The sequence below is a fragment of the Condylura cristata genome, unplaced genomic scaffold, assembly GCF_000260355.1.
Source record: "Condylura cristata isolate star-nosed mole 26May11 unplaced genomic scaffold, ConCri1.0 scaffold00048, whole genome shotgun sequence".
NCBI classification, from domain to species: domain Eukaryota; kingdom Metazoa; phylum Chordata; class Mammalia; order Eulipotyphla; family Talpidae; genus Condylura; species Condylura cristata.
In genome coordinates, this window is record NW_004567149.1 from 2,146,243 (window position 1) to 2,157,554 (window position 11,312).

General features: G+C 42.4%; 1 protein-coding gene and 2 non-coding genes across 3 annotated transcripts; all 3 read right to left on the bottom strand.

Annotated features, from left to right (window-relative positions):
• Window positions 1-814: 814 nt before the first annotated feature.
• TRNAS-GCU lies at window positions 815-896 on the bottom strand. The gene has a single exon. It is a non-coding gene; the product is annotated as a tRNA-Ser (tRNA).
• A 2,278-nt stretch (window positions 897-3,174) lies between these two features.
• TRNAP-CGG lies at window positions 3,175-3,246 on the bottom strand. The gene has a single exon. It is a non-coding gene; the product is annotated as a tRNA-Pro (tRNA).
• A 6,711-nt stretch (window positions 3,247-9,957) lies between these two features.
• On the bottom strand, window positions 9,958-11,209 carry LOC101630030 (vomeronasal type-1 receptor 2-like). The gene has a single exon (XM_004694820.2). The coding sequence runs from the start codon at window positions 10,830-10,832 to the stop codon at window positions 10,041-10,043; it is 792 nt and encodes a 263-aa protein (XP_004694877.2). The 5' UTR covers window positions 10,833-11,209; the 3' UTR covers window positions 9,958-10,040.
• Window positions 11,210-11,312: the final 103 nt, after the last annotated feature.

An 11,312-nucleotide genomic window follows, 5' to 3' on the forward strand; every position in this document is an offset into this window, starting at 1 on the left:
AAATAAAATATATATTGAATATATAATACATTTATTTTCTTATATAAAGCACATAAATAATCATAATTACAGGTTGTCAAGTGTCTGTGGGAGTCTGGTTCCCTCCTTTATTGGTAATTGCATTGCCAAGAAAAACAACTTTAATCAAAATTGATTATTTAGTAACAATTAATAAAAATAACCATAAAATGTTCAAAGCCTTTTACCTATTTCACAACAAACAATCCTATGTCCTATTTATTCTCCCAAAAGAAAATAAACAAAGAAGAAATTCGGCAAAGAATGACTAAAGTAGATTGCTCAACTCCTATGACTACAATGCAGTTATTAAAATGATCACGAAGAAGACTGGGTTTAAAAAAAAAATTTGGTATACGATTAAATTGAAAAGGCGAATTTTTTCTGTGTGGTTGTTAGGAGGGCACGTAAAGAGATGTTGTATAGCCAAGCCCTGAAAAAGAGGATCTGCTTTGTTGGTTCTCATTTGAAACTAACTTACCTCCAAATTTCTTAACAATCTTTTTAATACTGTATCTATCTCTTCAGGGCTCTAAATTCTTTTATTTTAATGAGTAGATTTGTTCTCAAGATCTACCTTGGTGCTTTTGTATTTTCCCACTGGATTTTTTTTACAAATTAATTTTACCCCTCAAAAGAATAAAAGAAAGGGTCTATAGGCACCACCAGAAGCCACTTTTAAAGCAGGAACCGGAAGGAATGCACTTACACAACGAACAGTCAATCACCTATAAACCCAAGAACTCCCAGGCAGGGTAAATATGCATCTTCCAACTCACTATTAAAAGACCCCGAACGACGAGGGTGGGATTCGAACCCACGCGTGCAGAGCACAATGGATTAGCAGTCCATCGCCTTAACCACTCGGCCACCTCGTCGCCGCTGTACTTCCCTTCATAAATTAGACTCGCGAATGCCTGGCTCGGGGGCCGGAGCCTCACCCGCAGCTGCACCCGCGCGGGGAGGACGCAGTCAGGTCCGCAGCGTGCAACCGGGCTCGCTGTCACCTCCCGGCGTCTGGGGTCCTCGACCCGCGCCTGTGTTCGGCCCAAGCGGCCCGAGTGCGTGGTCTGCAGCCCGCCAGCGGGCGAAGGTTCCCCGAGCCAGTCCCACTGGAGAGAGCTGGCAAACCCGGACTCCGTATTTGTGGTTAATAAATGTCAGTTTTAGAGGGTGATATCGTGTGGCTCTCATCCCAGGTTATCAGCATCAGAAAGAAGAAGAAGAAGATTCCTTATCCCACACCACACTCCCCCACCAAGTTACTCATGTTTCCAGGATGGTTTGCTAAGGGAGACAGCTGAAGAATGCTGAAAATGGTAAAAGATTCGCCGTTAGGGAGAACATGATTGAAGGAAAGGCAGAAAGAGCATTTCCACTTTCGGATTTTGATTGGTTTACTTGTTTCATTGAGTAAAATGTAAATGAGTGAACGCGAATAGAGATTAACTGACTAATCAGAGTGAATCATAGAATAGAAAAGAAGGTACGACTGCAGATCAAGTCTTGAAAAGCAAGTTTTCTATAAGTGGTAAGAGTCTGTCCCAGGCTAAGGAAGCAACCTGAGCAAAGGCTTGAGGCTGGCAGTTTCTAGAAGCAAGCTGAGAAAACATTGTGACTGACCAGGGAGCATTCGTGAATCTGAGAATGGAAGGTGGTCATGTAGGTTTTTCTTCTTAAGTTCAAGCAAATCAACCACGGTGAACACCAGGGGACGTGAGGAAAATTCTTCAGGGAGGGAATTTCTGCTCACTCACACTTTATGGGAGAACACTCTAATATCTGAGAGAAGACTATTCTGCCTATTTCTAATTCAAGAACTCCAAAGAATCTTTCTTCTTACTTGGAGGAGTCCTTAGATTTTAGTGCTTGCTGCATTGATCTGCCTGGATCTTCAATGTCATTTTAACCCCATGATCAGTCCAATTCAAACTGCTGTATAATAAGGACATATTTCCTTTCTATTATGACAAGCCATCTTCCCTTAGCTCTCAGTTTAAAGCTTATTATTATTATTTTTTTAGTGCTGTGCTTTAACCCGCAGCACCACCAGGGAAGGCCCCTACAGCTTATTTTTTTAATTAAACATTTCTTGAGCAGTGAACCACATATGTTGTAAAATCTCAAGTACTTAAAAAACATGCATATTGGGCCCTCCCTGGTGGCACAAAGAGTTAAAGTGCAGCACTATGAAGCTATTGCAGCCACTGCAGCACTTGAGTTCCATCCCCAGCCAAGGGGGTGACCTACATGGTGTGGCAGACCTCTCCTGACCAGACCACTGCTCCCTTCAGCAGTGTACTTCATCACTCTGCCTGTTCTCCCTACTCTGTCTCTGGTGAATCCTCTCACCCCCTGCACCTCTGGCCTGTACCCCAGTTCTGTATGCATAAATAAATTTTTAAAAATGCATATGCAAAAAAAAAATAAACAAAACCCTCTTCCTCCTAGCTTATTCCCAAGGAATAGTAAGAGATTCTCTACCACTTGACAGTTTATTTTTGTTTTCACTAGCATATCTGCAAATATCCCACTATGGCAGAGGTATCTAGTTCCCCATCAAGTTTCCTCACTGGGTGCATGACAAAGAAAAATATTACTAACTCACAAATTAAATTCCATAGAAATTTAGTCACAGTTCTTCCTTGCCCACCACTGCATCCCCAGCTTACAGTGTTGAGATGGACATGCACTATTCACACTTAATATTCGTTGAATGAATAAATGAATGAACTCAGTAAATGAATGAACCAGGGAAGGCAGGTCTATGGTGCAAAGTGTATAAAGACAGGATTCTCACATTTGACTGCAGCAACATTTGCTTTTACTTGAGTCAATGTAGTAGTAGTAGAAGTAGATGTTGTGAGTCAGAATGATGACCCTAAGTGGAGCTAAGGGTGGAAATTAAAATCGAATCACAATGACAGAAGAAATAGATCTGTGAGTGCAATTTGTTCTCACCCCAGCCTCCCGGGGGTTCTAGGGATAGAGGGTGAGTACTCCACATACTCACCTACTAGAAGCCCAAGCCTTGCTATTTGGCAATTCAGACTCACAGACTGCTCCTAAAACAACCCCAGGAGTAGTGTTGAAAGCGAGTCCTCATAAATATTTAGGAAAAGCCTTTCCTAGATCTCCTAGGGTGAAAAGGTAACAGGGCTCGTCCGGGATTTGAACCCGGGACCTCTCGCACCCGAAGCGAGAATCATACCCCTAGACCAACGAGCCTCAACAAAAGGTTGTTACTAATATGTATTATAACAAACTCATGCACATATTGTTTCAAATGTGGTTGCCCTTTAATCTGTTCCTCAATACTATTTAACTCCCCATGATTCACATAAATGAAATTGTTGGAAGACTTGTTTATGTGACTGGTTTGTGGTAGACTTGTTTATATGAATGGTTTGTGATCATGATACCACTTATTTGTAAGAATAAACGAAGAAAATGTATTTTTTTGTTTTCTACTAACCTGCTTTAAATTATTTAACTCATGTTCACTTAACTTTTGATTAAATTCTGTTAGAAAAACACCTGTGCTATGGAGTTTTCCTCTTCTCATTTCTACCCTGTTTGAAAGGTAGATTAGTGAGATTCCTGTTAAAATTCAACAACTTGTTTTGTACTCTGACCCTAAAAGTTTGAAAATCTTGCCTGATTTTTTTGAAACTGCCACCTAAGAGTAGCAATAATTTCTAATTACCTTCAAACCCAAACCATGGGCCCACGGTTGAAATTCAACATACCATTCCATGAAAGCATGGAATGTGTTTTTTTTCTTTTCACAAAATAGCATCTTATGTTTCTGTACACATATGTCCCCAACATAAGCCAACCAGGAAACCTGAAATCAAAAATTAAATACTACATTATGGAAAAGAATTATTCAACTTGAGTCAAAAGAATCAATCCATTGAAGATGGACAGGACTGTGAGTATGATGGTATTTCACTACCATGATTTGATTCCATTACATGACAAAGTTAAAGGGAGTTTTCAGATGTAATTAAGGTCTCTAATCAATAGGTCTTACATTAATAATAATAATAATATTCTTTTTAGTGTGAGATATAATTAGGTGAGCTTTCTGAAAGACAGTCAAGGCCTGCCCTAAGGAGACAGGTTCTCTGCAGAAGACATTTTCCTGCAGACTTTGGAGAGGTAAGTTAGGATGTGCACTGCCCATAAATGAGGGCCACAAGGCAAGGGACTGTGGGTACCTTCTAGAAGCTGAGGGTTTGATTTTAAAATATGGGGCTGAACTCTGTCAACAATCAGATGGGGTTGGGAGAGCCTCAGATGAGACTACAATCTCTCGCGGATATCTTGACTTTAATCTGGTGAGACCCTAAACAGAAGGCCTTGCTAATCCAGAGTACTGCCCTACGCAGTTTGTTCAGTAGTTATTAACTGAATTTACTTACTTGTTCAAGAAAATGAGATGGGATAAAAAATAAGTGACAAGAAACAAGGTCCTCGTAAGATCTTATACAGCATTCTTTTCAAATATCTGTTAAGTGTTGTGTTACCTATTGAGATTTCCCTAATCCTTTTGGAAAAAATTCATTCCTTTTAATGTCTTAAGAAACCAGGCTATTTGTGGAATACAGTTTCTGCCTTTTGAGTTTTGCCATTCCCATGCTATCATTAAATATGCTATTATCCTTCATATTTCCTACAATTTCATAATTCAGTTCAATGTGATATTTTGGTATTGGCCAGGCCCAGAAATGAAGCATCAGATTTTATATCAAAGGTTTCTGATATACAGAATCTAACAATGGTAATAATCGATAATGGCAGCTCAGAACATAGCGTGAAGTAATAAAAATCATGGAATAAATTTTAGGCTCTAGCAGTTTGTTAGGTTGGCTGACCGAAACACAAATGTGTTTAACATTAAATGAAGGTGAAATATCAAAGCCCTGACTATGCTACAGGATTTTCCCAATGTCTTAAAGATTTTGCAATGCCTTAGACAATTTATCTGTTAAGATTATCTCATCCAAACCTGAAAGGTTCCTGAGGACATGTCATTCACCACGGTTATAAGTACATTCATGAAAAGAGCCCGAATTCTAGAAATTTTGTTGGAACTCTTACCTGCAAATAAAAATTAAATTAGGAACTCTATTGAACTGGCATTCATACAAGCATTAGAAAGGACATGACCCCAGGCTGGCAGAAATCAAGAATAGCACTTAATCAGCAAACTGATTTGCTAATGGACATTCATCAGAATAATCCAATTCAACGGAGCTCTTCAGCATTGACTAATTCATGATGGTACTGTAGTGCTGATGTATAGGAGGGTCCACTAAACAAAGTCATACTTGATGTAGATTGGGAGAAAAATTCTAGACCTTGTGAATATATATGACTAGAATACTAGAACATCGTGAATAGTGATGGATCCTTCATCATCCCCAAACTTGAGTCACTTCAGTGACCGTGAAGTCCTTGAATGTAGGGCAGATTGGTCTCCCATTAGGTACCACGTTACACTGCCAAAAGCATACAGTGATAATCTTCTTCCCAGAGTTTTCAGAGATTCATGGACATTGGCTCTAAACTGGCAATACCCCTAGACCACCACGAGCATTATATAATCAATGAAACTTTGTCTGTTCATAGTTTCTTCTAAAAAATCTACGGGCATTTAGGAATCATTATTTCTTCAGAGAAAGCCACAGAAAATTTATTTAAGATAAAATTGTTGAGACCCATCTCAATCTGGGAAACAAAACCAGACTTCCTGAACCAAGAGACTCAAAAGTTCCCAACAAAATAATATCAGACTGACACATTCCAAGACCTATTATACTTAAACTGTTCAAAAGCAATGTCAAGACCAGAACAGCAGAAGCACTGAGAGAAAGAACAGCAACCTGTAAGGGAACACTGATTGCACTATCTGTGGACTTTTCAATGGAAATCTTATGAGTAAGAAGGGATACCAGTAGGAGATAGTTAAATTGCTCAAAAAAGAAAAAAAGGGGGGGGGCGGGAGGAGAATTTCCAGTCTAGAATACCATATCTGCCTGATTATACACCAAGCCAGACTTGAAGGACACTAATGTTGTGAGGTAACAACAATAACCTGCCCCTCCAAAAAAATACAGAGATAACAGACATCTAAATTACCCAATGTGGAGGAGCAGGAGAGTGCAAATTAACGTAAGAAGGAATGACAAAGACCAGAGGACTCAAAACAAAACAAAACACAACGGCCACAAATAAACGAAGTGAGGTTTCTGAATTTGGGGAGAGAGGAAAAACCAAACGGGTACCTGGAACGAGGGTGGAACAAGAATTACTTGCATAAGCATAGTTAAAAAAAAGAAGAAGAACTTGGTGCCACTAAGACATGTCGAAACACTAAGGGGCTTTAACAATTTTATTTATTTATTTTAACAATTTTAAACTGCCAACATAGCTATATCGCGCCAACTGATCTATATAGATGATTTTAATAAAGTAGTTAAGAGTAGTTGAGTGGTATTTTGAAAAAAGCATTCTACAAAGCAAAAGGGAATTATTCTTAAGGTCTTGAATCTAGCCATGTCATATGCAAAAACATTGTTTCCTTGTGAGTAATGCATCCTTTGTTTCTGGTCGCTTTCAATATTTTTTCCTTTGCTTTAGTTCTTAGAAACTTGATTATAATTGGCCTGGTTATACACATTTTTGAGTCTGAAGAAGGCAAGGGGACCTAGGAGGTTGGGTTGAGGGCTGCGAGGGATGGGGGGAATGGGCGGCGTTGTATCTAGGGGGGATGGCGGCGCCCAGTGCAGAGTGCTGCAGCAGCAGCCTCAAAGAACGCAGAACTGTCCCTACCAAAATCCCTTAGAAGGAGAGAACTCGGACGAGCACAAAAACACAAATAGATAAAAGCGGCATCCGGCACCCCGCCGACCGCAACTTGCTTTTGCAACCCACTTTGGAGACCCCTCCCCAGCGGGAGCTGTGCTATCTAAGGTGAGATACTTTCACTTCTTAGAGTAAGACACTTCACTTTTACTTCTAGCAAGCTCTGGCTTGCCCACTGCCCGCCTTTTTTCCTGCTTTCCACGCGGGCATCCAGTTACTTCAATTATCATGGTAGCTCTATCAGACACAATGCAATTCATTTTCCTGCTTCTAGTGTACTGGTAACAAAACATAAAAACATGTGGGGAGGGGAGCTGAGGTAGCTGCGGCGTGCCAGTGTGTTCGAAAACTCAGTGACCCTTTCTGCCTCCTACCTGCCATTCCTTTAGTTGTGCGGCAAATTTAGTCGCGTTCCTCTAGTTTAAATTTCTGCCCATTCGAAATTCACTTCAAACATGCTCAACTTGGCCAACGCGCATGCGCCCACGCAGGTTACGTCGTGACGTCACGGCGCGGGCGTGGTCCGAATACGCAAGTCGGGAGGGCGGAGTAGCCGGTGCGGCTTGGGGCTGGCGGGGTGCCCGGGCTGGGTCGCCGGAGGGGGGGCCGGGGCACCCCCTCTCTGCGGCTGCCTCCGTTTGCACCCTAGGCTGTGCTCTCCTGTAGTTGTCGCAGGCTGGATGCACTGTCAGCGGCGCGGGAGGTGGAACCCCCCTCGTTCAGGCTGTGCGGTGAACCCCAGAACCGTGTTCCCGCTGGGGCCTCAGTTTCAGCACTTCGCAGGAACTGGAAGTGCGGAATCGGCACTCGGGAGCTTGGAACAAGTGGAATCCCCGCGGTTCTCTTTTTGACTTTGGACAACTGAACACAGCACGGTGAGCGTTGGTTGCCCTTGGATCTGATAATGTCCGTCCCGTGGGGTGGTTGGGGGTGAACTGAAGTGCCCCGAAGTGGTTGTGTGAATACTTGGAAGCTACTGAGAGGCCCTCGCGAAATACTGATTCCTGGGTGCGGCCTAGGATTCTTCACATTAGAGAAACAGCCTGCTTTGAGCTCAGACCCTCATGGTTGATGTTTTCTGGCCCACTAACAGAGCTAGAATTTTTGTTGCTTCCATTTTCTGTGTGAGAAATCGGACTCATGGAGGCGCATCATTTTCCAGAGTCACACAGCTTTTCCCTCTGTGTTTCCATTCTGGGACTTTGTGACAAGTAACAATCCCAGGAACTGGGGGGCACTGTGACCCAGGACAACCCCAAGAGGCCACCAGTCAACAAAAGACAATGTAGAGGACTCAGTTAGCCCATGTTGCCTGACTCCCTGAGCTAGTATAGCAGCAACCCATGTGGGTCCCCTCTCTGAAAAGAGCTTTTGCTTTGATTGTCTTAACAGTAAAATTTTATCACTGAACTTTTGGTCTCGGTCTCGGTGTCGAATTCTTCCCATGTTTCAGACAAGGACCGAGGAGGACTGGCCTCTGGCAGACTCCTCCTGGATCACTAGCAATGTCTTGGGAGAAGTAACACAATTTTTAAATTTAATTTTTTTTTTTTTTACTTAAAAAGTTACTCACGGCCCTCCCTGGTGGCGCAGCGGGTTAAAGCACTGCACTAAGAAGCTAAAGCCACTTCTGCATAAGTTCGATTCCCGCCTGCCCCGGAGGCTACCACATGGCGTGGCAGACCTCTCCTGACCCCCCGCTGCTCCCCTCAGCAGTGTCCTTCATCGATCTGCCTGTTCTGCTCCCCACTCTGTCTCTGGTGAATTCTCTCACCCTCCACATCTCTGGCCTGTAACCCAGTTCTGTACAAATAAATAAATCTTTGAAAAAAATTAAAAAGTTACTCACATAGTAAGCAAATCAGAAGAGATGTCAAATGAAATTCTACCTACACTGATTACCTAGTTTCTCTTAAACCAGGTTAACACTCTGTTTCTATTGTGTTCTTGATGAGATTAATGAGTAGCTAACCGATAACACCAAGATAAAAATATTATATACCATTTTGAATACAGTCATTCTTGCACTGCTTTTTTTAATTATAAACACGTTTTACATATCATTCCATTTCAGTACATTTTGGACTCACACATTCTTTCATAAGTTCAATCAACCTCCTTTGTGTGATGGATCCTCTAGGAGATTTTCAAGCATCAGAGAAACAGTCCTTATTGCTTGATGTTTGGTTTCTATTTTAAAAGCAAATCTGCAATGAGTATTCATTGGTGCCCGGTAATTCTCATACCAGCAATCTGTCTGCACAGTCATCCTAGACTGGAACTCCCGAGTCAAAAGGGGAGTCTGTACTATTGTAACAGGGTGGTCCCCAGGAAAAGGGGAAGTTCGAGTTTCCCTGCCCCACTCAGAAAGAGGGTGGAGCTGAGCAGAGAAGCAATCTGAAGAAGAAGGAAGCAGGATGGAGAGCTCAAGGAGACCTGAAGGAGCCACATGGAGCAGGGAGAAACCGTGCTTGTTTCTTGGCCCTGGGCTGGTTGAAACAGACGTGGGTGAGAGACCTGTGGGGGAGGTTGGCTATGGCAGCTTTTATCTTAATTCTGACTGTGCTCTTTTCCTCCCAGACTTTTCTGGACATTTCTGGTCCTGTCCAGAAGGCCAGAAGGTGCTTTAGCCTTGTGATGGGCTTTCTGGCTTTGCTTTGGACCGGTCCCTTTTGGGTGGACTTTTACCCAAGAGGGAATGGGTGACTTCAGGTGTTTGGTTTAGAAATTATATTCTTTGTCTTCTGTATTGCATACTCATCATATTAAAGTTCCTTTCCATGAAAGCTCTTATGTCTTGTCTCAATGTGGCGGCTGGGAGAACCGATTTAGAGTGGGCAGGTTTGGGGGTTCAGTGGTGCCTCTCTTCCTGCCCTATAACAGTATTTGATACACACACTTGAACAGTTGTTCTGACTACTGGAAATGTGGGAGAAAAGAACATGGGAAGACTGGGGGATGAGAGCCGCTCCCTGAGGGTGGCAGGGTGGAGATGATGACAGGTGCCTGTGTCAGCTCAGGCTGTGGGTCACCAGGTTTGGCCCAGGACGATGTACTGTTAGTTATTTATTTTCCTACACTTTTTTTGTTTTTTAACACATAGTGTAACATTATTATAAACTTTATAACAAAGGTCACTTTCTGCAATCTTAACAAGTGTGACAAAATCCAGTGAGGTTTTCTCTGTGAATCAGCACAAGTGGGATGAAAGCTGCATAACCAAGTCCTAGAATTTCTAGGACATTTAATGCCATCAATCTATTATCAAAGTAGGAATTGAGATATAAAGTAACAACACCTTCTGTCCAGTAAAAGAGAAGAAAGCAAAGCATCAGAAGGAGAACACTCTGCGCGGCTCTCTCCTCAGGAGTGTGGTAGAGCAGTCTGGAGCAGGGCAGGTGGAGCACGTGTTTGTGATGCTCCCGCTGGAGAAACCCTGCGCCCATGAGCATCAGGAGCAGGGTGTCTCTCAGGGCCATGAGGGTCAGAAACAGCCACTTGGTCACCTGATTCTCTGCCACGAAAGCACGGTAGCTGTCACTTGCATCGACATCTGACTTGTTTAAGCTGCTGCTGTTTCTGAGATAATAAAACAAATTCATGCTTATGAAGGAATTGAGTATCCAAAAGAAGGGGACCACGGGGAGAATGTTCCAGACGGACCCCGGCTTGAATCTCACCCACACGGAGCCTCTGGGACTCATGGTGCTGACTTGGACCACAGTGAGGAGACCACTGGTGCAGATTGAAAGATCCAGTGCCACCCACTCCAGCCACACAACCAGCTGACAGCCTAAGTCACCCAGGAAGTTTCTCAAACCAAAAACAGCTGTTGTCTTGGAAATGATCTTGCAAAAAAGGATGATGATATTCGTAAAGGCCAAGTGCATGAGGACCAGATACGTAGATTTCTTCTTAGTGCCCCCAAAGAAAATGAACATATAATTCACTAAGACAAAGACATTCCCCACAATGCCAGGTCAGGCTACAAAGAGGAATATTGTTCCCTTAACAATAATAACAAATCATTCCTTACTTCGTGGGCAGAAGAACTTGGGATCCAACAAGCACCTTTCGGAGAGAGCAACAATAATAATGATATGTATCTGTAAAAAAGATGTGGTATCATAGGTTTTTCTGTATACACTAGGCTGAGGGAAATAAATTACGTAACAGAGAAGAGAATTATTTTCTACTATTACGGAAGAACTGAAGAGTCAATTCCTTTGCCCTTCAACTCCTGTGAGAAATTCTATGTAATTGAAATGCTATTGTCAAGATGAATACACTATAACACAACTTTACAAGATTGTCCCCCTGTACCCCACGTTTGGAAAACCAAATTATCTGTCCAAGTATTTTCATAGTTTACATAGGTTCAATTTCTCTAAATGCTGAATTGAAGCAAAAATTACCTAACG

Bases quoted from the DNA above. Each gene is read 5' to 3' on its own strand.
- LOC101630030 (XM_004694820.2), bottom strand. From the start codon at position 10,832: ATGTTCATTTTCTTTGGGGGCACTAAGAAGAAATCTACGTATCTGGTC.